Here is a 25,451-nt window from a genome sequence, read left to right on the forward strand (position 1 = left end):
CCGAGCTGCGAGCCGCTCGTGCCTTTGCAGCCCTATTCTCAGGTACTTGATCTTTCCTTTTCCACTTTTCTTTACTTTCCGTAATTACCCTGTACTAGAGGCAATGGCACACCTGCCACTTATTTTTTCTAGTTCTTACTTTTCCTTTCTACTTCTTAGGAGTACTTTTTATGCTATAAATTATTTTCCTATAAAGTGTTGTGCCTCTGTATGCATGCTTCTTTTTTCCCCTCCCATTGTGGTACAGAGAAATTGTGGATTGCCTTTTGTTTTTCATTCGTCAGAGGTCGGGTACATGCGATACGTGTGTAAATTAAATTTTCATAATATTTATGAAATTTTGATCAAACAATAAGTGAGAAGATTTTTACAAAAATATTGTGAAAATCCAACTTGCACACGCATCGCGTGTGCCCCGACCTTTAATTTGTATAATCCACCTCTTTCACCAAGTCATTTTCAATTGATAATATGGATAACTCATTTAGTCTTTCTTGTGACATGGTTAATCTAAGATAATTTTTGATCAATATCAATTTTGAAAATTTTCTTTCTCCCATGGCAACACTAACCGGTATAGTCAACTTAGGGAGGTGTTATTACGTGGTTTGAGAGAAATAATTTAGGGAATTTAGTGGGTTGGGTTATGGGATGGTGGGTTGGGCACTTAGGCTTATAGAATGATGAGTTGGGCTATTTTATTACCTCCAATTGGGCATTTTTTTTATTCTATTGGGCTTAGAAAGAGTCATACTCAAACCCAAGTAGTAAAAATATTGAAGAGCTCCTAAAATTTAGGATATTTGGGATGCCCAAGACCGAGGCCTCTTGGGATTGGGCCGACACTTGTTGTACGTTTGCCCTTTCTCAATCTTCGGATGAATTCGTTGTAATTAGTCATTTTTGGCTTTTAATGAAATTTGTTTCGAATAAAAAAAGAAGAAGCATACTATTAGGAAAAATCAAGTTGATAAAAACAAACTTTGAAACCGCATTTGTCATGATAGTCCATACTCAAAATCATTAACTAAGGTACACGCAAACTGACCTAAACACCTGATTATTTAGGAAAGCCGTTAAAAGCAAAAATTAGTCGAACGAATGAAAAAATTCATAAGCTATACCTAACTTTAGACACGCTATTCCATTCTATTTGATTCAACACAACATAGTCCAGGAGATAAGTTTTCCGTACATCCATCATGTGTTGGCCTTTATTGCTACACCCACTCCAGTTCTTTCTGTGGTCCGTGATCTCGACTGATAATTTGAGATATTTCCTTTGAGGAAGATGATACGCCCACAGAAAGATGATACTATTTATGTTGTACTACCTGTTTCGATTCACCCCAAAAATTTCTGACAACTTCAGGGGGGGTCACGTGACCCTCTGCCTGAATCCGCCCCAGAAATCACAATTGGTGAAACAAAAAATGCTCTGCGGAAATATTAAGGCCTCGTTTTAGAAATTTTTTTAAAAAATAAACAGTTTATTTTATATTTTTAAATTCAAAAATAATGTAAATAAAAAAAATTTTAATTTTTTTTTTGTATCGTATAAAAGATTTCATTGAGATCTTTCAAACAAGATCCATATTACATATTTTAGATTTCAATAAATTCATAATTTTTGAATTTAAAATTACCTTTTTAAAAATAAAAAACTTTTTTAAATTCTGGAATGGGGCCTAAGGACCTTTTCTTTGATAGACAACTGTGTGTAATTTACAGAGCCATCGATGTCCTACTAATCTCATCAATATCAAATATCAAAGGGGGAATTGAAGGACAGTGGAGGGTTGGGGCAATTTATTCCCAACCCATAGGCTACTTTTTATGGAATTCATTTGAATATGAAATGGCAGAAAATAATTTCTCATACATGGAAAAGACTACTAAAACGACAAATACACCTCCTCAAGTGAAACCCTAAATCCCCAACTCCAAATCACTTTCTCCTCGTTGCCGCATCTCCAACCCCAAATCTGGCCAAGTGGACCCTAAATCCCCAACTCCAAATCACTTTCTCCTCATTGCCGCATCTCCAACCCCAAATCTGGCCAAGTGGACAAACCCAGGTACACAGCCACATCTCTCTCTCTCCACATTCTTTCTTCTTTCCTCCTCCCCCACTCTCCGTCCACTTCCCACCCCCTCCTCTCTGTACGGCGTAGTCCTCGTCGTCATCGTAAAAGGGGCGCGACATGGCGTGGATTTCATTCTGTTCGTGTAAAGGACTCCATTTTTTAGCTCTCTCTCTCTCTCCAAATTAAATTCTCTCTCTCCAAATTAAATCAAAGGCATGGTGGTGGTTGCTATGGAGATTGGGGGTGACGGTAACGGTACCAGATAAGTGGGTTTGTGCATCATGGCCAGGAAGAAATTCTGCAACTCAAGATGGAGTCGGAGAAGAGAATACAAAGGAGATGTTTTTTTTTTTCTTATAGTTTTGCTTCTTGTATCAATATATGTTGCTCCTTATTTTTTCGAAGTAGCATTTATCTAAGTTGCTCATTGTATCAATATATGTTGCTCTTTTTATTAAAATTTATTGCACCTTGTCCCTCCTTTTTTTTTTTTGAAGTAACACTTATCTAAGTTGCTCATTGTATCAATATATGTTACTCTTTGTGTGATCGAAGTTGTTCCTTGTATCACCGCGTGTTGTTCTCTATTTAAAAAATTAAAAGGGTATATTAGTCTACCAAAAATAAGAATTCCATGACTTAGGAATTCATATTTTCCTTTCCATGACTTATTAATTCCAAAAAAATAGTCCATGGGTTGGGAATAAATTACCCCAACCCCCACTCTCCTGCAATTTCCCCAATATCAAATCCTTGCTATGGATTTCGAATGGGCCCACGATAACCCGAAATGGATCGAACCGGGTCGGATTGAAATTGGACCTGAGCTCTATCTGTTCTTCAATCGCTAAGAAGTAAATTCTGCTATTACAGCTACGGCGGCGAAGTAAGAGTCCCGTTTTGTTGATGCTAGTTTGAAACAAACAGAGCCTAAAAATTCATAAAACAGAGTCTCGCAAAATAATCTAAAAATGCAAATTTTTTTTTCCATAAAACGGTGATTACTTCAGACTTCAAAAAAGCGTCTGATTACATACTCAGAAGGGTTCGAATTCGAACCGTAGCTGATATGCAATTCTATACAATCCCATCATCCTGTACGTACATCTCTCTACTACATGAACTTCAGTGCAATTAGAGTTCAGTACAGCACTACCAACACTGATCAGTCTCCCACGTGCGACGCGTGCGGCCGGAGAATCCCGGCGACATTGCGTACGATGGCCGCCCTAACAGATTCCGGTCGTAGTCCGCGCGTTTTTGGGGATCGGACAACGTGGAGTAGGCCGCGTGGATGCGTATGAACTCATCCGCCGACGAGTCCTTTCCGCCGTTGGATTTGGCGTCCGGATGAGAAGTCCTGGCCAATCTGCGGTAGGCCGTCTTGATCTCGTGACACGTGGCGCCAGTGTGGATCCCCAGGACGTCGTAGAGCGATGTGGCTGCGGCGATGCGGGGTGTTCGCTCGGCAGTGGCGGCGTAAGCGGCGGAGACGCGGAGCGGCTGGCGGAAAGAGACGGATGTCGGCGGCGTGGCATTGAGGGGGGATTTGGCGGAGAGGAAAGGAGTTAAGAGGGTAACGGATGCGGAAATCATGATCGGATTTTTTGTATGGTTAAGGATGTTGTTTTTGAGGTTGAGGATAAGGTGAGAGGTGCGTTGTGAGTGGGCCGCTATATATAGGGAGAGATTGAGGACAAAGTTGAGGTTAGTTTAACCATGGTTGAGTGGTATGGTAACATTTTAGCCTTATCCATTGCCAACTTGGATCTGGCCTTGTGCTGAGTCAGCATGTTGTGTTAAGAAAGAAAAATATTTGAGGGGGAGAAAGAATCTAAAGCTATCTCAGCCGAACAGAAATGGACAATTGAGAATTGTTTTGTTAAAAATAAAATTTGAGTCGTCCATTGTTAAATATAGATGGTCTAGATTGGCCCAACAAGCACGTTGTTTCCTAAGTGAAAAAATTTCAGTGCTAGGTGGGTACCATGTGGTGCACCGCTCGGCGCATTCGAGCAGTCCAAAAATGCAATGGATAAAAGAGAGAAAAAGAAGAGAGAAAGTGTTGGGGTGAGAGAAAAGAGAGAGTTTCAATTCGAGCCGTCTAAAAGTTTATTGAAAGGCCTGGATGTGCTGAACGGGTACCACGTGGGATATATCCACTCGACACCGAAAAATTTCTTGTAGGGAAAGCAGGCATCTCAAGTTCTTTTTTATAGTAGGGTGGTGTTACAGGAGCACTGAAAAATCACTTCAGCATCTTGTATATTTGTATTCAAAAGGGCAAAAAAGAATAAATTTGAACGGTCCCTAGTTCCTATTTTTGGTATTTTCAATCCATATTTTGAACTAAAACGAGACAATTTAGATTTCAGTCATTCATGATCAAACATTATTTGGATCGATCATGACATCTTAGCATGCCCGTATCAAAATACTAAAGCGAGTCGAAAGCCACGATTTCAGTCATCCATGTATGTTGGAGGTCATATCAATATGTCATACTGTAGAAAAGAAAAGAAATTTATGCGGAACGCGGCGGTGCTCCAAGCAGTGAGCAAAATCACTGGTGTGGTTAGCTGGCATTCATTTCCATTTTGGATCTGGGCTTGAATTGATGCCGACTTTTAGCATACCGTGTGTACGGGAAACTATATGGTGAAGAACTTTACTTGAAAACTGGATAAGGGGGGTTGGATTTCATGTGGCTTGTGGGCCCACATAACATGAAAAATAGACAACTAGGCGCCGGACACGTGTCGTGTTTGCCACTGACAGGACGGTGGACGTGTTCCCTCCTCCTGAAGTCAAGAGGATTATTTTAAGATTTCATAGGAAAACCCCGCAATTTAATTTGACCAAAGCATTCTAAAATAGTACTTAGTAGTTCCAAAGGACTTTATGAGTATCATACAGACATCTTAACGGACGTATTTTTTGGTTGACGTGGGTGATCAAGGTGTTCTTTTCGAGCAAACCAGATCATCCTATTAATATTGCCAAATCCAGCCAAAAAATATATTGTACAAGAAGAGGACACTACCGGTCCTAAAATACAAAAAACTAACAAAATTAAAAGAAAAATCAACAAAAAACAAAAAACAAAAAGGAAAGAGCCGCATGGAACCATGACGCCAAAGCCGAACCCGTCGAACACACTCGTGGAAGGGAGTTGGAGAGCCTGAAGTTGAGAGGGCAGGTATAAACGATCATGGTGTTCTTAATAGTGTTAGTTTTGCAACACTTTTTGATTGTACGTAAAGTAGGACAAGTACACCTTTCACTACTATTTGAAATTTGTGGAACTCTTGAACAATTTGTGTCACTTGTTGCAAGTGTTTGCGAAGTAGTATAGCGATGAGATGGTTTACGTGCAAGGGCGGATCCACGTGACCCTTGTCCAGGGTCGGATTTACGTTGTGTCTACGAGGGTCACATGACCCCCTAACTTTTCTACTCTTGCAATTTTATCTCTATTAATTTAATATTTAGTTGACTTAGCCCCTCAAATATTGTACCAGTGCCCCCATTGACATTTACAGAATAAGCGTTTGTGTCCGTTCGATGCACGTGATAAAATAAATTTCATTGGTTTATTTTTAGTCCCGTGTATTGAACGGGTAAAAATGCTAGTTGATTATTAAAAAAACAAAATAGTTTAATTTTTTATCCGGTCTCGTGTTCGATGCACGCTAGTATTGATCTCATTCTATACATTGAAAAACGTGTGATGAAAAATAAATTTAGAGTATCACGTGACGGTGTCCAGTGACATAAAGTAATTTTTTCCCTCTCTCTTTCTCTTATAAACAAAAAAAAGTGAAAAATCCAAAAAATTAAGAATGAGGGTTTGAAGGCTTATGAGACTCAGACACATTTCTATAGTATATGGGGGAATTGCAGGACAGTGGGGGTTGGGGTAATTTATTCCCAACTCATGGACTACTATTTTGGAATTAATAAGTCATGGAAAGGAAAATATTAATTCCCAAGTCATGGAATTCCTATTTTTGGTAGACTAACATACCCTTTTAATTTTTAAAACAGGGAGCAACACACGGTGATACAAGGAGCAACTTAGATCACACAAAGAGTAACATATATTGATACAATGAGCAACTTAGATAAGTGTTACTTCAAAAAAAATAAGGAGCGACAATGTGCAATAAATTTTAATTAAAAGAGCAACATATATTGATACAATGAGCAACTTAGATAAATGCTACTTTGAAAAAATAAGGAGCAACAAGATGCAATAAATTTTTAAAAAAAGAGCAACATATATTAATACAAGGAGCAAAAGTATAAGGAAAAAAAAAAAAACATCTCTGTATTTTCTTCTCCGACTCTATCTTGAGTTGCAAAATTTCTTCCTGGCCATGATGCACAAACCCACTTCTCCGGTACCGTCACCCCCAATCTCCATAGCAACCACCACCATGCCTTTGATCTGATTTGCAGAGAGAGAGAGAGAGCTGAAAAATGGAGTCCTTTACACAAACGGAGATGAAATCCACGCCACGTCACGCCCCTATGACGACTACGCTGTACAGAGAGGAGGGGTGTGAAGTGGACGGAGAGTGGGGGAGGAGGAAAGAAGAAAGAATGTGGAGAGAGAGAGAGAGAGAGAGAGAGAGAGAGAGATGTGACTGTGTACCTGGGTTTGTCCACTTGACCGGATTTGGGGTTGGAGATGCGGCAATAAGGAGGAAGTGATTTGGGGTTGGGGATTTAGGGTTTCACTTGAGAGGGTGTATTTGTCTTTTCAGTTGTCTTTTTCGTGTATGAGAAATTATTTTCTTTCATTTCATATTTAGATGAATTCCATAAAAAGTAGTCCACGGGTTGAGAATAAATTGCCCCAACCCTCACTGTCCTTCAATTCCCCCATAGTATATTGATAGATAGATAGATAGATTGATTGATAGATATCAAATCTGTCACCTTTTAAGTCTCAAGATCGAAAAAAAAAAAACCCCCTTAATCAATGTGTTTGACTTCCTCAATAAAAAATATCTCTTTGTCCAGTGCTCTATTTCATCAAAGTATATCGATTGCATTATTTTTTTTTTTTGTGAGGTTTAAAACTTTGATTCTTAATTTAATTGCTAGGTATTTCATTGTATGAATACTCTTCTCGATAAACTGTAGAATATCTACGATTCAGATCACGAGGATATCATTACCGGGCACACAATTATTTAACTTTTCTTGAAAAATTGAAAGTTATGCTTCAAATTTCATAATGTTTTAAATTTGTACTTTTTTTCCTTAATGAAGAATGTTTACACATTTTATCTTCTTATTATATTGGACCGTGAATTTTTTTTCCCAAAGTTATACTTGAAAAGTGATCCCTCTCTGTGAAATTTCTGAATCCGCCACTGTTTACGTCTGATAAAATAGAAACTTCTTTTAATTTTTAATTAAGTACTTGGCATAGAATGATCATCTTAAGCCGTGTCTTATTGCGATCGAGGATGGCCGGGACTGTCACATGAAAGTTTCATCGGAGAAGGCTTTTAATTTGGTTTATGGTTTTTCCATATGGCTCACAGTGTGGGAAAGAATACGTACAATCAGTCCTTCCAAACATAATTGTGCTTCAAATCATTATTGATCCAATCCATGAGCCAATCTTTAAATTTAGAGTCGGAAATAGTTACGTAAAGAGAATCCACTATCAGTCCAGACTTTGCGAGTAACGAAAATACGGTAAAAGTAGCTTGCGATACTTTCAGCGTGACAGTTGCAGAACAGACAAGCTGGAGAAATGTTCTGGATACAATAGGCTAACGAGCCCTTGACCATCATATATACTACTTGGGTTTCGAAATATGTGGGTTCGCTTTGCAAAAAGGGCAAATGCACTTCGTAAGCAGCAAACCCACTAGAGTCTGGGCCATGTTGAGGAAGGCCATGGGCCTTTAAAATAAAATAAGCAATTGCTCGAGCAACGGGCACACTTCACGGCCCAGGGCCAACAATCACTAGTTTACTTCACAACGTTATTTGAAGTTTTTGAAGCTTATTTTGGACTCGCTGGTTGGTCTAGTGGACAAGACGCTTCTTAACCTTCACAGTATTTTTTATTTACTACATGTCATGCATTCGATGTTCAGCAAATGTAAAAGGAAATAATTTGACATGCATATCCTAATGTTCAATATAAAACAGTTTTATCCAAACATATTTCCCTTGCTAAGTGCTTTGAAAATTGTTCATCAGCTATACACATACAAAGACTTACGATGTTTTACTAACTTTAAAAAAAAAAAATCCGCATTGCAAGACTGATAGTTATATTTTCTTAGACGGATAAGGATGTTTTGTAGATAACTATACTAATATACATCATTTTATGAGATAGATATACTTGGATCCCAGTGATTGAATATCCGAATAACCAGTTTATGAGATATATATACTTGTATCCCAGTGATTGAATATCTGAATAACCAGCGTCGTGGATATCTTTTTGGTAAAAAATAATTCCGGTTCTAATTTGTACAATAATTGATTTTTTTTCTTTCAAATTGTCAAATAAAAAAGCAAACTCCATGTGGTTTTAAAATTTTGAAACTTACCAACTTAAAATTCTGAAGTAGTTAATTTCTCAAAAGAACAACAAAAGCATTAGATACAAACCCACAAACTATTTCTTTTTCAATAATCAGCCACAAACCCGTCAACTTCGAGGGCATGTGATGCTCTGTTTTTATGCCGAAACTGGTTTTTGGCTTTGGGAACAATCTCCAATGGCTGAAAAAAATACTAGCAGCAATAAGTTGGCCCAAGGTTGACTTCGATTTTGATGACTAGGCAAAAAATTTGTATTTGTAAATGCAAGGGTTGATTATGCTCTTGACGCAATTTCATGTGGATTTCGAGTAGTGCTATTGGTACCGACGGTACCATAGGGAAAATGTACCGACGGCCACCGGACGGCCGTCTCCGGCCACCGGACGGCCGATCCGAGCCGTCCAAAAATTTTAAAAAATAAAACCGAGTGGGCCTACGCGGGAATCAATGGCATCCGAGGTGTGTAGAGTACTTGATCCGAGCACCCCTTTTTCGTGTATATACACGTATATACAAATATACACGAAAAATGGGTGCTCGGATCAAGTACCCTACACACCTCGGATGCCATTGATTCTCGCGTAAGCCCACTCGATTTTATTTTTTAAAATTTTTGGACGGCTCGGATCGGCCGTCCGGCGGCCGTCGGTACATTTTCCCTATGGTACCCGTCGGTACCAATAGGATTTCTGATTTCATGTGTAGTTATTTTCGTACCAAAAAAAGAGAGAGAAACAAGTCGCATTAATTCTATGATTCGTACAATCCTAATTAAGAAATTTAGTTATTTTCGTACCAAAAAAAAAAAAGAAGAAACAATTTTTTTTCGTGTGTGTTGTACCATATACTTATCCTTAAAAAAAAGAACACATTGTCATTTGACACGGTAAGCTCTCTTTTTTTTTTGTTGATAGACAATTGATAAAGGTAAGTTAAGAGTGGACAAAACTTATCTACTGCGAAGGGATGGTAATGTAAACTAAATTCTTTGTTTTTTGTGTTACCCTATTTCAGTAGAAGTAGAACTTCAACTCAGGAAGACACCTTCTCTCTGTATATCTCTCTCCCCCCCCATAAAAGGAGGTAGACTTGACTAGTCCAAGTTAATCAGGGTCTCTGTTTTATTCAGAGCCCAAAAAGTACTAAAGATGAAGCCGATGATGGAAAACATTGTTCTTTATTTGATCTCAATTATTCTATCAGCAGTTTTGGTTAATGCTGAGTCCCCGCCCCAACTCTTAGACTGGACTGTTTCATTTTCACCACGCGCTCCTCTTGGGATTCCCAAACAGGTCCTTATTAATTCTCCTTTTGGAAATAGAAAGTTCGATTTCATAGTCGTTGTAGCTTGATATGTTTTGTGTGATTATGCTCACTTTAGGTGGTGTTATGATGTCAGGTGATTGTGATCAATGATCAGTTCCCTGGGCCGCTGTTGAACACGACGACGAACGAAGTTGTGAATGTTAATGTTCGGAACAATTTGACTGAACCCTTTCTAATCACATGGTATATCTCCCGTGAAAATAAAAAGATGGTATATGCATAAAAGACCCTATAAAATAGTAGGCACCAGATCACTTGTACCAAAATACATTTTGTATAGTGGACAGGAACATAGACGATGACTTGAGTTTTTTTTTGGTTTTGTTTTGTTTCCTCATATTATTTATAATTTTGTTGTGAGCTTTTGAAAGTCAAAATAAAAATCCTCATGACGGGGTTGCTGCTATTCTATTAGGGCTGTAGATTCCAAGTTTCTAGTGCTGGCTTATATTTTCGGAGGACATATTTTCCATATATTCATTAGTACTTAAACTTTTTCACTGGAACTTTGGATTCTCTCTCTCTCTCTCTCTCTCTCTCTCTCTCTCTCTCTCTCTCTCTCTCTCTCTCTCCCTATGTGAATTCAGGAATGGAGTACAGATGAGGAGAAACTCATGGCAAGACGGAGTGCAGGGGACCAACTGTCCAATTTTGCCGGGGCAAAACTGGACCTATAGCTTTCAGGTGAAGGATCAAATTGGTAGCTTCTTTTACTTCCCGTCCCTTCTCCTTCAAAATGCGGCGGGTGGTTATGGTCCTATTCGGGTGAACAACCGGGAGATAATTGCTGTTCCATTTCCTCAGCCGCGTGCCGAATTTGACGTTCTTATTGGGGATTGGTACAATGCAGACCATCAAGTAAGCACTGTGTTTGTTTCTAGCTTATTGCCATTTACGGTTAGCCGTACGTCTCTAGTCACTTTTTGTTTTTGCTAAGCAAATTGACAGTCTATTCGTTAATGTGTACATGTTGTCTATTATAGTAAGAAAAGTGATTCAAACGTGAGGTTAAGAATGTCCAATCACACCGAATCTTTTTCTTTTTCGGATAATACCTTCCTATAATAATTTTATAGTTCGGTTTGGATAACCGATACGCTCACGATGACAAGATGGTTTGGTTAGTGTCAAGCGGGATTACTATGTATGAAATATTGTGTTAATTTGGAATTGATTGATGAATGGAAGATTTGATACAGGATATGAGGGCTAAACTGGACAGTGGGGATTTGTTGTATTTGCCAGATGGAATTCTTATCAATGGGCTCGGACCCAACCAGACAACTTTTGACTTCGAGCCAGGTAAATTACCTAATTAGTGGATTTAAATTGGTCTTTTAAAATTTAATCGAGGTGTGCGTTAGCTGGCCCCATATATCTTTTGAGTTATAAAAAAAATAAAAAATTGAAATCAAATGACCTATCATAATGACCTGTTTGTACGAATAATAACCCTGAGTCTAATTCGTTTATTGTTTTTGTTCCTAATCATGGTCCTTGGCACATGTCTTAAACTGGAGTAATTATTTGTCTTCGGGTATTGCTAACGTGGTGCCTTAACATCATTCAACGTAAACTTCACGCACTTAATTATGGACCCCCACTATATAGAGTCTATACGCTCAATCGTGAACCATATATGAATGTGTATACATGATAGTGTCGGGATCATCCCATGATCTTTCCTTAATCCAAGACCTATCATTCCAGAATCCAGGTCGCTTTTTTAACATCAATGGGAACAAAACTTAGGTTGTGCTTTGTTTTCAATTTATAATTTACTGTTATTTCTTTCACAGGGGCAACGTACAGGCTAAGAATTTCAAACGTAGGACTTAAAACCACATTAAACTTCAGAATTCAGGGCCACCAAATGCAGCTGGTGGAGACCGAAGGATCTTACACTGCCAAGAGATACCACGACAATCTGGATATCCACGTGGGCCAATCATATTCGGTCTTAGTCACTGCACGTAAGAACCAGTCCTCCGACGGCACCTCCTACTACATGGTCGCCTCTGCTCGTTTCATTCCGGTGGAACTTTTCGGTGTCGGTATCATTCGATACTCCGGGTTTCGAGGGGTGCCCCTCGGCCCAATTCCTACGGGGCCCATGTCATACGATTACATGTACTCTGTCGAGCAAGCTAAGTCCATAAGGTACATCATTTTGTAACTTTAAATTGTACAAAAGTTATGAACATATTTCAACAAAATAAATAGATATGCTTTTCAGAATGAGCCACTAACCACCTTCTTAGTTTAAAAATAGAAGCAAAAGTAGGTGCAAATATATTGCACCGACATAACGTTTAAGCTGTAAGAAATTTGTAATTAATTTTTTTTTTTTTAACATATGTGAAAGAAATTTGTAAGCCCTGTGAGACAGCCAATCTCGAGCCTTGGACGACTAAACTATTGTATCTGATTATTTAATTTTTACTAGCGAAATTTTCTGGAGCCGCGCTGTTTTAACCCTTGAAAATTAGTCTGAATTTTTATTTAACAATAAGACCAAGTTTTGGCTCAAGAATAAGACCAAGTTTTGGCCAAAAAAGTAAAGTTGACTTTTTTGTTTGTCTTTATTCAAATTTTTTTTGCATATGTTAGTTTTACGTTAAACTTACACATTGGTTCGTTTCGATGAGAGCAATAAAAAAAGTAAAAAAGTTTTTCTCGAAACCCAAAAGTTTTAATAAAGACAAAAATAAGTAAAAAGGCAGTTTATTGACTTATTTTAGTCTTTATTAAAAAATAATAAGTTTCGCTCATTTCTTTTTTTTACTTTTTCGATTGTTGTTGTCGAGACGAACATAATACACAAAAGTTTGACGCAAAATAAATAAATGCTAAAAAAATTTGAATAAAGACAAACAAAAAGGTCAAGTTCACTTTTTTCCCCCAAAACTATTCAAACAATTAGAAAATTTTATAAATACGTGTTTTTTCAGGTGGGATTTAGAAGTTGGAGCAGCTAGGCCAAATCCACAGGGTTCCTTCCATTACGGCAACATTCCCATCAATCGTACACTGATTCTTAGCAATGGTGTGGGGTTAATTAACAATACAATTCGGTTTACGGTCAATCAAATCTCATTTTCGTACCCCGATACGCCTTTGAAGTTAGCAGATTATTTCCAACTTAGTAATGTATTTAAGCCTGAATTCTTTCCAAACACACCGGATTATCGCCGCCCCGAATTGGGCATTTCGGTAATTGATGTGGTACGGCGTGAGTATGTCGAAGTGATTTTTCAGAACAATATGAGATTCATCCAAACGTGGCATGCTGATGGGTACAATTTCTTCGTTGTTGGGTAAGTGTTTTATTCATGTTATTTCGCTCTTGAGCTTTTTTCTTTTGTTACGGCTTCTAACGGAGAAAATGGCTCAAACCAAATTCCAGAATGGGACTTGGGATGTGGGATGAGAGCAAGATGGCAACGTATAACATGGTCGATGCCATTTCTCGCTCCACGGTCCAGGTGAGCACGGTTAATTTCATGCAAATCAAATGTTATTGCACGTTTTTGTGCAAAATAATGTGATGATTTGTGAATAGGCTCGTCATAAATCGATCTAATCTGATCCCACTAGGTGAATCCTAATTTGCTTACATAAGTCCGATTGAAAAAATCCAAACTTTGATCACCACATGCCCTGTTACAAGCTATACGTTTATGGGAACGTCTCGTTTAAAAATATCATTTGTCACATTATTCTGCATTCATTTTTGCATAACTTTTAGACTTTCTCAAGTTTCAATAGAAAAAACTATTGCATAGCAAATGATAGGCAAATGTTCACATATTTGGGTTGTGGTTTCTTGATCAGGTGTATCCGTTGTCATGGACTGCAATACTGATAAACTTGGACAATCAAGGAATGTGGAATTTGAGATCACAGAATGCAGAGAGTAGATACCTTGGGCAAGAGCTCTACTTTAGAGTCAAGGGTGTTGGCGAAAATGACCCTTCAACCATATCTCCAAGGGATGAATTTCCTATTCCCGAAAATGTCATTAGATGTGGAAGAGCAATTTCGGCATAGTCCCCCTCCCCAACTCCCTTCAAATTATATACTTGCTCATCTAGGTATAGAGTCAGTCATTTTTTATTTATTTTTCAATTCTAGGAGTATTTGTTTTATAGGACGTTCTTTAGGTGGATAGGAACTCGCAGTTTAGCATTTTCTGATTAAACGGGTTTATAATTTTGACATGAACCTCAAATTACGAACTGCGGTACACACTTTTGGTTCACATCTATTGTTTCGTTTTTTTGTTTAGTTTTTGACTACAGACAGTATAAGAATACAAACATCTGAATTATGTCAAACTGAACATAGGTCTACAATCACACGAAACTCAATTGATAGCACCGTTAAGGAGACAAATAAGCAAACAAAGGCCTTTAGGTTATGAGCTTGGCCCTAGTTAACTCAGCCTGATGTAGCACTCAATTTCCAGTAAAAGGTCCAATGAGTTCCCTATCAAAGACTCATAATTTGAATTAGGCGGGGCACAGTTTTTTCATTTTCTTACAGTTTTGCGAAATTAACGTTTTTAAGTCTAAACATGGTCAAGTTGAAAGATCTTTACAAAGATGTTATCAATGGTTTAAATTTTGATGACGATTCGATTTTATTCATAAAAGATAAATCCTTTTTCTATGAAGAAAATGAACAAAGGACATGGTAGCATTGAAATTTAAAATCAAAAGTAGGAATTTCAGTCCATTTCGGAGAATTGAAACTCCGAATAGCAACAAGATCCTCAAATGGAGACTGACCCAATGTCCCATGGGTCTCCAAATTTGGCGACCCAAATTCACGTCTTTATTTTGCAAACGGTCGTTTATTTTTTGAAAATCATTTTCAGTTTTTGGCCCACGCTCGTGCCTCACACTCACTAATTTTGTTGTTTTGGAGGTTTTTTGAGAGACATTTTCACGGCCGCCCTCCCGCACACACTTGCGTTTATGTGACTTAGCTCACAAGGTCTCATATTAGAAATCTCTCAGGTGCTATTAGCTCATTTGGGACCAGACCCTACTGAAATTTGTTTCGAATTTAATTGGGCTCCCCACAAATGGCCGGTGAGATTAGTCCTGATAAATTAGTCTCGAGTTGTGCATAATCTGCTCTGGACACCTGAGTTATAAAAAAATAAACTTCCAAACATAGCCTAAATCGTCGTGGTTATGGGCTTAGCCCTAGTTAAAGGTCCAATAACAAAGCTCCAATCAACGACCCAACAAGTCTTTCAAAGTTGGGCCGGGCACAACCCGGCCGTTCCCGCCAACCAAACAGAAAAAAAGGGCGCTTTCTCTCACAATAGAGAAACATTCCTTCCAATGATTAACATTTATACTCCGTAACGTATATAATAATAATAACCAGGCCGGCATCTCTCTCTCTCTCTCTCTCTCTCTCTCTCTCTCTCTCGAGTTTTCTGTCATTTCTAGAATATTGGGTAGCAAAGCTGCACTGATGTCGACTCGATAACGAAGAAGATGTTTGAAATAGTCAAACAGTCTTTCTTCAATATGTGTGTCCAGCCAACATTAGTTTTTGACAAAGAAGAAGAGTTTTTCATTGGTCGTACCTTTTGTCATGCGATATTCTCAAATACGGAGTAACCATGAATGTATCGTTCAAGACTAGTTCCAGAAGGATTGTCTGAAACTGTCAGCAGTCTTTCTTCAATCTGTTTTTCCAGTCGGCACTGTAAGCACTGTTCTCCCTCTCTCTCCCTCTGTATGTGCACATGTATACATTATTGTTGGATTTGCGAAGCATGATTGGTGATATAAACACATGTTTTGTAAGCATCAAATGTAATTGTACTCTCTTTTAATTCAATACATACCGGAAGCTGGTGTAAGTATTCAATTACACAACTAGAGAACAGCGATAATCTTTTACTAGTTTTTTTCTGTTTGCGTTCTTTTATTGATTGTTTTTTTTTTTGTACGTTGTGTTTGTCGTGTTTTGACTGATTGCTCAACAGATACGTGTTTGAATTTTTCGATTATTAGTGATGATTTTTTTTTGTTATTCAATATGAGTAGGAAAAGAATCATCAAAGTTTCAAATTTGTTATTGATTTTCTTGTTCAACTTTTCCCTGTTTGACTATATCTGTGTAGAGTTATAGCCACTCGGGGTTTTAAATTTCGACTGGTTAGTGTTTTCTTGAATCGAAGAGTTGGTGGTAAATGAACTTCGGCTTTTAGGAATTTGTTGCCTATTTTCTTGTTCTGTTCCCCGCTATCTGTTTGATATATTCACTCAACGAGCTTCAGCTGTTGGTTTGTTTGACCACAGCTGATAAAACCAGTTGATTCTGTTCTGTCCTCCTAGTCTGGTTTTTGTCTTGGGGGTTTTCGTAAGACAAATATTTTTTGGATTCTGAAGTCTTGATTGTAGATTATACATTTTTGGGCGGTAATAAAAAACTGTGAATGTGTTTGAACGATAATGTGCAGAATAGATATTTTAAAAGGGTAGTGTGTGAATTTATCACGAAAATCCAAAGTTGAAAGTTAATGTTCAATGCAACATCTCAAAGCTGAAAGGGTTTTCGTAACTGATACCAGGAAGCTAAAAGGAGAAGCGAATGAACACCCGAGAACTGAGTTGAGTTAGATTACCATTTCAAAGCTGAGCTATGAAAAAACATGGCTGAAAGTGGAAGCTATAGGTATGCAATGGACGACATGGATATCGTTCGATTTCTGACTTCCACAGTGGGCAGTTTCATTCAGGATCGGTTGGTTGACAAAGAACAGAGAACCCAACACAAGGAACAATGTGCAGAAAGATTAGCAGCTGAAGATGGAACCTCGGATAAAGACAAGGAAATCCGGTACTCTGATCAAGCGGTATTAGCCAATTTGGATTGGGGCATTGATGCTCTTGAAGAAGCAATTAACACATCCAATATGGAAGCTAAGCTCGCACGATTGGATTACGCGGAGAAGATGTTACAAGTGTGTGCTATGTTGAATTCTAGCCATAAAACCGCTGGGGTACCTAATTTCTATCTTTCTGCTTGGGCTCACCTCAACCTTTCTTATATGTGGATATTGCGAGACAATGTCCACAATGCAATTTTTCATGTCCTTGAGATGTTTACAGTTGACCCTTTCTTTTCCCGGATTGATTTTGCTCCTGAACTGTGGACAACTCTATTTCTTCCACACATGAGCTCAATTGTTGGGTGGTATTCGGAGGAGAGACACAGACTCGTGATGGATGTTATCCCTGATTCCACTGATTTGTCCTTTACGATGGATTTTGATCAATTTTTCAGTGAATCCTTGATGTTATCAATAAGGCCGGATCAAACAGAGAAAATGCAGAAGCTTGAGCAGGTTTATGGGCAGTCCTTGGATGAAAATACAAGGCTTTATGCAAAATACTATAAAGACTGCATGACCTTTGATTCTAGCACTAGCAGGAAGGCCATTCCAATGATGCCAATTGTTGAGCCGCCTATGACTCCTTTGCACGAAGTGAGCCGGTCAATCCCAGATTATGTTAAATTCGGTCCCATCTTGCCTAAGAGTGCTGGGTTTTCCCCAGTTCTCAAATATAGAGAGAACGCAAGAGAAGCTTCCAGGTCTGCCTCATCTCTTAATTGCTTTGAAGCTTTAACTCTTGTTATTGCACTTAGGAGGTGTCTGTCAAAGCTTTTGGGGGCAGCTTTTGCAATTTTCTGTATGGGAATGTATACCAGTGTGTTGGTTATTTCTGCTTCTACTCCTAAAACAACTTAAAACATTCTGAGAAGCTGCGATTTTGGTGCTTTCAAATTCTACTTTGAAGAATCAGCATTTACCCGAATCTAAGTTTTGACAAACACCACCTCAGTCGCAGTAGTTTTTGTCTAGGATCTTCTGCTCTCTTTTTTTTTTGTCCCTCTTTCTTTCTTTTTTGTATGTATAGTATCGACATCTTTAATCGAAGGCTCTGAAATATTAGTATCCTTTCAAACTTTTGGCTACAAGCAGATCAAGTGTAACTTCCACCTTCTCAGAGAACCTGGAGGAGACTGCTATGTGGGTTCCACAAGTAAGAATTAGTCCTAAAACAGTGCACATTCATTGCTTTCATCACAGTTTATGGTGCATGTGTTTTATGTGCTATGCTCTTTATTTCTGTTGATTAAACTTCCATCATTATTCTATCGTTAGGAAGGCATTCCTGAGGAAAATGAAGAAGATTCTGACGAGGAGAGTGATCTTTATGAACATTCTGACACTCTCTCTGGTAAACGAGTATCTCTTAACAGCTTTGTAACGAAGAAGGAAGGGGAAACTAGCCCAAACCTACAGCCAAATAAAGTGAATAGTCGAATGTATTCTCCTACAATCTTCTCTCCTAACTATTCTACCGAAAGTGGATCAGTAAAGTCTTCTTCTCCCAAACCAGACCCGCCTTCTAAAAAAGAAGCTCCTTCTATGTCACGCCTTTTGTCTTTTCGTATGAGGGCTGCCCCAATTTTGTCCTCCTTGCCTGTGTCTCCTCAATTCCATAATGATTCCAGCGTTAGCCCTGGAGACACAGATGGTGAAACGATGGTATGAATTTCAAACACCAAGTGGTTAACCTCATTTGAATTGTTTATTTGGAAATTTGTATAAACTTTAGACTTGGGATTGTACTCAACGTAGCTTATATTTTCAGGATCAACAGAAAAGCAGCAGGAAAAACGGCAGACGCACCATGAGTTATGGAAATGGGACTAGCCAAATGATTGAAAACAGGTAATCTTGTCTTTGTTTGATTTTACTGTACTTGTACTCTCTACAAGAAGCCACTGCTTTGTTCGACTTCACCATATTTTCACTCTCTTCTTTAGCCTTGTAAACAAAACGGTCCATTTGGCAATTTATGGGAGAGAAAGGATAAGAAATGATTGTGTTTTCTCTAATCAAGCCAGGGGAGAAAAGAGAAGGTTGTGTACTCTCTATTATTCGTATGAGCAGGAGAGAAAATAGACTGACTTGAGAAGTGGGAATTTGGGGGAAAATAAAATCTCTCCATTTCCCTCCTTTTCTCTCCTCCTTGACTAACCAAAAAAGTGGTGAGGGCAAGGAGAATCTCATTTCATGTTTTTTCTCTCCAATTCTCCAATCCAAACGGGTCTATCCTCACCAGGGCACCATTTATTAATTCGAAAGCTTCTTCAACATTGTAGTTATCTGGATGAAAGTGATGAAGGAAGCCCGAGTTATGTTTCTCTCCCGCTGTCTGAGAAGCCGACTCCTCATTCAAAACTACCAAAAGACTTTGTCTGTCCCATCACCGGCCAGATTTTTGGTGACCCGGTTACACTTGAAACAGGTCAGACATACGAAAGAAAAGCAATTCAGGAATGGTTGAAAAGAGGAAACACAACGTGTCCCATTACCCGGCAGCCTATATCTGCGACTTCCATGCCGAAAACAAACTACGTTTTGAAAAGGTTAATCACATCTTGGAAAGAGCAACACCCTGACCTTGCTCAGGAGTTTTCAAACTCCGAAACACCAAGAAGTTCCTTTGGCTCTTCCACTTCAAAAGGAAATCTCTCAGGGTCCTCTCCTTCTAGAACCTTCAGTACATACAATCTTAGGACCAGGGATGAATCTAATAACAATAACACCAGAAGATTACCTCGCCCCCCTGTGGTGACATCTCCGACTAGTGTGATATCTCAAGCTGCTCTTGAAACAATGATCAATGGCTTAAAACCGTACATCACATGTCTATGTACTTCGGAGGACTTAAAAGAGTGTGAAGCAGCTGTGTTGACAATTGGCAGGATATGGAAGGACTCAAAATCCGATGCAGGGCTTCATTCATATTTTTCAAACTCAATGGTAATAACTGGATTTGTGGAAATTCTGTCAGCTTCTATGGAGACAGAAGTTCTCAGAACATCGGTTTGCATCCTCTCTGAATTAATATCTGCAGACGATAGGGTTGCTGAGTCTCTTACACATGTAGATCGTGATTTTGATTGCTTGGCTTCTCTGCTAAAAAATGGTCTAACTGAGGCTTCTGTTCTTATATACCAATTGAGGCCAACATTCTCTCAACTTTCGTCTCATGACCTTATACCCTCCCTTGTCCAACTTATTCTAACAAGAAACGAAGACCTAGATGAAAATAAATTAGTAATGGATCCAGAAGATGCTGCATTAGCAATACTTGAGCAGATATTGTTGGGAGGAGACGAGAACAGCAGGTCTGTTAATGCTATGGCTGTCATATCTGCAAATGCAATTCCAGCCTTAATTGAGCGCTTGGATAGGGTGGAAGGAAGAGAGGTCATTGTAACCATACTGTTGTGCTGTATTCACGCAGATAAGGGCTGCAGGAACTTGATAGCAAGCAGAATTGAGTTTTCTCATGTTCTGGAATTGTTTCATGCTGGAAATGATAGCGCGAGGGGCATATGTATAGATTTTCTATCCGAATTAGTTCAACTGAGCAGGTATGAGTTTTCTTTTTTTTTAAAGTTTCAGGTCATACAGAGGGGAACTTCAAAGCTCTCCCCATCTTAATTATTTGAACTATTTGATTAGGTGCATACAAAGGATTGATACAAAATCATGTTTCTGACTATATACACCATTTGCTTTGACTTCAATTGATATGGATCCAATAGAGGCTACTCTATCTCTCTCAAGTAGATTTCCATATTCATTACGTATTCTGTATTGACATGATAATACTTCTGATCCAATAAGTTCTATTCTCTGCTTACTACCAATCTTAACAAAAAGACTAAGTTCGACTTTATGATGTTCAGGAGAACATTCTGCAATCAGGTGCTACAGATGATCAAGGATGAAGGCGCATTTAGTTCTATGCACAGCTTTCTTGTCTATCTACAAATGGCTCCAATGGAACAGCAACCTGTTGTTGCTACTCTTCTTCTTCAGCTTGATCTCCTGGTTTGCCCTATCAATTCTTACACAACCATAATAACTCGTAATAAGATAAACCTTATTTGGCACAAGCCACGGAATGCATCCATTGTAAGTTCATGATTTTTGGTTTCCAGGCTGAACCCCGAAAGATGAGCATTTACAGGGAAGAAGCTATAGAGGCATTAATTGAAGCACTTTGCAAGAAACACTTCCCTAATTCTCAAATCACAGCACTTGATGCCCTATTATCTCTTTCTGGGCGTCTGACTCCCTCAGGGAAGCCTTACATTGAAGCCTGGTTACTCAAAATTGCCGGATTTGATCAACCGTACTATGCTTTGATGCGAGCAGAAAGGACAAAAACACATGAAATTGCATTGACAGGGACAATGGTACGGATTTATGTAGTTCCACATAGTTGTAGCATTTCTTCAATTGCTCTTTATGATTTGTTCTGCACGAATCCTCTCATGTACTCTGTGTACAGGAAGATGAGGAGAAAGCTACAAGTTCTTGGGAGAAAAGGGTAGCTTTTGTACTTTGCAACCATGAAAAAGGAGCCATTTTTAGAGCACTTGAAGTGTGTCTTGAGAATAACTCCATAGCCATGGCAAAATCATGCCTTGTCATTGCCACTTGGCTCATAGACATGCTCTATTGTCTTCCTGATACTGGTATAAGAGACGTTGCCCGAAAGGCTTTGCTTGACCAGTTCATAAATGTGCTGCAATCGTCAAAAAACATTGAGGAGAAGATCTTGGCAACACTAGCTTTGAAAAACTTCATTGCTGATCCAGGTAAAGTTGTCTGGAAAATATCTTCTGCCAAAAAGACGGACTATTACTCTTGGAGAGCAAATCAATAGGTAAGGACCTTAAACTTTGCCTAACCCAGAGTCTGTTCTTTTCAGGTGCACTAAATGAACTAGGGGTGTATGCCAAGTGCATGTACAAAACGTTGAGAAAGCTAAAGAGGAATTCCACAATGGTCAATGACATACTGAAAACATTGATGAACTTGCCATCCGTTGACGCAGTCAGTCGATAACCTTTCTTACCATTTTCTCTTCTTGACAATGAAAGTAGAAGCCTTATTTTGTACTCTTATTGGTCTATATTCAGTCAGGGCTGTGGGGTTGTGCTGAAGCGGCTGAGTTAGATTCTTGTGCAAATGGTGAGGTCTTGTGTCTGCTACATGTAAAAGGCCGTATAATAAGCAGTCATTCTGACGGGACTATAAAGGTGTGCATCTAGTTGATCTCTTTCTATCTCACTCAAACACGCATATAGCAACAGAAACCTGCTGCAGCGTTTATACTTGACTTGGTGTTAGGCGTTTGCTCATTTCTTTGTACTTCCTTCAGTGTGAGAGGTTGAAGTTGCTAAATGCTAATATGTTGATCAGTTGATGACGGGAAAGTGATTTTCATCGTGCATTTTAGGTGTGGGATGCTGGTACGAGGGTTCCACAACTGCTTCAGGAAGTGCGTGAACACATAAAAGCTGTCACATGCCTCTATGTTTCGTCGTCAGGCGATAAACTGTACAGTGGCTCCATGGACAAAACGATTCGGGTAAAACCATCTCTTTTTTTCTTTTATATTTTGCAATTCCAATTTTTTGTTTTCTTTTTGGTAGAAGGGGGGAAAAGAAAAGTAATCTAAAAAAATAATGGAGAAGTCTAATTTGCATCTGTTTGATGTTCTCACATAGGGTCCGGGTGTTTTTTTTTGAAAGGCAGGGTCTGCTTGGTTTACGTTGCTTATATCTCATGGATAAGCACATCATGGGGTGTTATTTATTTGATAAACATTGAAAGCTCATTTGCTTGTTTTCCTATTTCACACAAATTGGCTATGGTCTTTAATTTTGCAATCTACAGGTATGGGCAATCAAACAGGAAGCCATTCACTGCTTTCAGATTCACGACATGAAAGATGCAGTCCTGGAGTTAACGGCAAATTCCAACATTGCATGCTTTTCCACCCAAGGAACTGGAGTTAAGGTAACTTATTTCAACAGTCCAGGAAATTAACATATGACTCGTTAACGAAATGATTTGTTGAACACTTTTTTTAGCACAGATATACAATTGGTCCGGGGTTCCAAAGCATATCAACTTCAACAGAAATGTTAAAAGCCTTGCCATGACCGACGCTAAACTATACTGTGGATGCACTGGTTACAGTATCCAGGTAACCAATCTCTTCCATGAGCTTATTCTGCTAAGTTACACTACTATAATAGTGTACCAATAAGGCACACATATTTTCATTAGTCCTGAAATTTCGGAGAAATCACAGGAGGTGGATCTAAGCACATACACATCCACTGTGTTCTATGCTGGTGCAAAAAAATTGCTAGGGAAACAAAATATACGTTCTCTACGTATCCATAATGGTCTTCTATTTGCTGGTGGATCTTCTGTTGATGGCATAGCAGGGAAGGTATGGACTTATCTTCAACTCTTCGTGGCCATTCACCGTTAAAGACAGTGGACTACAATTTGCACCCTAAAGTATGGGTAACTTCAGCTTTGGTTCTTGGTTATTCAATTTTCCCGATACAGTCCAAGGACCAATGCGAATCAGTTAGCTAGTGTGAAGTGCCATGTAGTCATACAATCTTTTAGGCCTGTCCTCCCAATTCGCACTGCACTTTAACTGAAATAATTTGCTCAATTCACACGGTCATTTTTTCACAATGACAAATTGGTTCTTGATTTAAATTTCAAGTTGTGGCATCAAGCCAACCAAGACACATGCCAGGAGTTAGTATTGGACAGAGTTGGAGAAACTCATTTGTTTGGGAACTAAATCGACAAAGGACCAAATTGAGGAATGAATGACACTGATGCCCAATATACCAAGAATTTGCATAGATGGCTGACGTTTGTTTCTTTTGGAAGGTCTTCTCTCTGTCCACAAAGGCAACAATAGGGTCATTCTCTACGGCACTAGACATTCACTGCATGGCAGTGAACAATGACTTCATTTTTACAGCCTCGAAATGGGGGTTCATTGAAGTATGGTTAAAGGAGAGAGTCACAAGATTTGCATACATCAAAATGCCCGGTGGAGGAAATGCCAGAATTACATCATTGGCATCAGATTCAAATGGAGAGATGCTTTTTGCTGGCTCCTCTGAGGGCAAAATCCAGGTTAGAACACTTGCCATACTTAACAATATGCTAGTAGGAATATGATAGCGGTTTCATGTGTTTAATACGAAAGTTTCGATTCTAATTCACAAGTCCATTTTATGTTTGAAATTAAAGAGTAAACGGTGTAAACAAAAACATCAAGTAGCTTGTGGCTTCTACCCTGTCACCACCACCAATTCTTATTATGAATATCTTATACCTGTATAAGACTGACAGGGTACTCTAGTAGCTAGGAGTAATGTTATTGTAGAAGAATGTACCCATCTTTTGTGCCTTACCAGTACAGGTCAATCATGTATTTATCTTATGAGGAGAAAACAGGACAAGGTGGGTGACTACTCATTATTGGTGGGGCACACTATGTGACCGTGTTCTTGGAAGACTAAAAAGTTTCACCCCATTTTAGAGCATTGGAGATCTCTATCCCTTAGTGCATTTTTTATTTTTTATTACTGTTTTATTTTATTTTTGGGGAGGGGCGAGTTGGCAACAATTGAAAATTTTCTATGTTCGAATTGTTTAGATATACTTAAGTGATCGGAATTTAAGATTTATTTATATAGCTAATGTTTCTAAAGGAAGAATTCATCCACTCTTTTATTGAGGCTTCCCATTACAAATATTCCTTATTCTTAACCAGAAAATTTACTAAAGAAAAATTGTGCACAATCTCGATTCTTTCCAAAAATTGTGTGAAAAGGCATTATTAGGGTCGTGTGCAGTAAATGACTTACAAGATTTTCTCATAATACAAAAAATGAAAAAAAAAAAAAAAGGAGCAAATTTTGCTCGAGGAAAATGAGAGCTGATTCAGTGAATTGACTGAACTCTCGCCATCCAATACTAAGATACTTTTCTTGGTTGGTTGCAGGCATGGGAACTGGATTGAGATATGTGACGCAAACTATGGGTGCTAAATTTTTTTTAAAAAATCGGTAAGGCGATGTGCATTTGGTATGGTTCTGCAATTTAGTGATCTGGCCATGGTTCAAAAAAGCTACTGCTAATTTTGTTTGCGGTATTGGTTCTATACTTGGGGACCGCGATCATAACCAAATGGATTATTCTTTGTATATGTACCATGCATTTGCTTGGGGTAAAAACTGAGTTGCTTTATTCATTCAAATAGTCAAAATTTTGTCAAGTGTTATTATCAGTGATTTGTTCGTTTGGGTAAAACTGACTTTCAATGTGAGTTTTCCAAGTCTAGTTCACAGTTTTGAGTGTTAATGAAATTTTGATAACTTTTGAGTCTAACTCTATCAGTTTGTGATTTTATTTTTGGGAGTCCTCTCCATCCCTCATCTCTTTAATACCCCCTCCGATCTCATTTTTACAAGTCTCATTGGAATGAATTGATTGCTACTATG

The 25,451-nt window shown here is 38.6% G+C and overlaps 3 protein-coding genes across 4 annotated transcripts; 2 read left to right on the forward strand and 1 right to left on the reverse strand.

Moving 5' to 3' along the window:
• Window positions 1–3,048: 3,048 nt before the first annotated feature.
• Window positions 3,049–3,782, reverse strand: LOC131329856 (chaperone protein dnaJ 11, chloroplastic-like). The gene has a single exon (XM_058363256.1). The coding sequence runs from the start codon at window positions 3,681–3,683 to the stop codon at window positions 3,240–3,242; it is 444 nt and encodes a 147-aa protein (XP_058219239.1). The 5' UTR covers window positions 3,684–3,782; the 3' UTR covers window positions 3,049–3,239.
• A 5,968-nt stretch (window positions 3,783–9,750) lies between these two features.
• Window positions 9,751–14,104, forward strand: LOC131329415 (monocopper oxidase-like protein SKS1). Its single transcript, XM_058362515.1, has 8 exons — window positions 9,751–9,961; window positions 10,069–10,178; window positions 10,583–10,853; window positions 11,195–11,297; window positions 11,795–12,155; window positions 12,947–13,312; window positions 13,402–13,480; window positions 13,830–14,104. Exons 1-8 carry the CDS (start codon window positions 9,818–9,820, stop codon window positions 14,043–14,045), a joined length of 1,650 nt encoding a protein of 549 aa, XP_058218498.1. The 5' UTR covers window positions 9,751–9,817; the 3' UTR covers window positions 14,046–14,104.
• A 1,300-nt stretch (window positions 14,105–15,404) lies between these two features.
• Window positions 15,405–24,999, forward strand: LOC131330152 (putative E3 ubiquitin-protein ligase LIN-1). 2 transcript variants are annotated; one of them, XM_058363647.1, is made up of 17 exons: window positions 15,405–15,722; window positions 16,594–17,618; window positions 18,010–18,070; window positions 18,193–18,579; window positions 18,686–18,765; window positions 19,200–20,480; window positions 20,799–20,943; window positions 21,054–21,311; window positions 21,407–21,716; window positions 21,830–21,954; window positions 22,041–22,160; window positions 22,361–22,492; window positions 22,801–22,923; window positions 23,003–23,113; window positions 23,222–23,365; window positions 23,827–24,078; window positions 24,953–24,999. In XM_058363647.1, exons 2-17 carry the CDS (start codon window positions 16,675–16,677, stop codon window positions 24,968–24,970), a joined length of 4,491 nt encoding a protein of 1,496 aa, XP_058219630.1. In that variant the 5' UTR covers window positions 15,405–15,722; window positions 16,594–16,674; the 3' UTR covers window positions 24,971–24,999. The 2 variants fall into 2 exon arrangements, with proteins under 2 accessions (XP_058219630.1, XP_058219629.1); XM_058363646.1 differs by lacking the exon at window positions 24,953–24,999 and having other exon boundaries at window positions 23,827–24,266.
• Window positions 25,000–25,451: the final 452 nt, after the last annotated feature.

The sequence above is a fragment of the Rhododendron vialii genome, chromosome 6a (genome assembly GCF_030253575.1).
Source record: "Rhododendron vialii isolate Sample 1 chromosome 6a, ASM3025357v1".
Lineage (NCBI taxonomy): Eukaryota > Viridiplantae > Streptophyta > Magnoliopsida > Ericales > Ericaceae > Rhododendron > Rhododendron vialii.

Bases quoted from the DNA above. Each gene is read 5' to 3' on its own strand.
- LOC131329856 (XM_058363256.1), bottom strand. From the start codon at position 3,683: ATGATTTCCGCATCCGTTACCCTCTTAACTCCTTTCCTCTCCGCCAAA.
- LOC131329415 (XM_058362515.1), top strand. From the start codon at position 9,818: ATGAAGCCGATGATGGAAAACATTGTTCTTTATTTGATCTCAATTATT. The intron at 9,962-10,068 runs GTCCTTATTAAT...TTATGATGTCAG, and splicing joins CTCTTGGGATTCCCAAACAG to GTGATTGTGATCAATGATCA. The intron at 11,298-11,794 runs GTAAATTACCTA...TTTCTTTCACAG, and splicing joins AACTTTTGACTTCGAGCCAG to GGGCAACGTACAGGCTAAGA.
- LOC131330152 (XM_058363646.1), top strand. From the start codon at position 16,675: ATGGCTGAAAGTGGAAGCTATAGGTATGCAATGGACGACATGGATATC. The intron at 18,766-19,199 runs GTAATCTTGTCT...TCAACATTGTAG, and splicing joins AGCCAAATGATTGAAAACAG to TTATCTGGATGAAAGTGATG. The intron at 23,366-23,826 runs GTATGGACTTAT...TTCTTTTGGAAG, and splicing joins TTGATGGCATAGCAGGGAAG to GTCTTCTCTCTGTCCACAAA.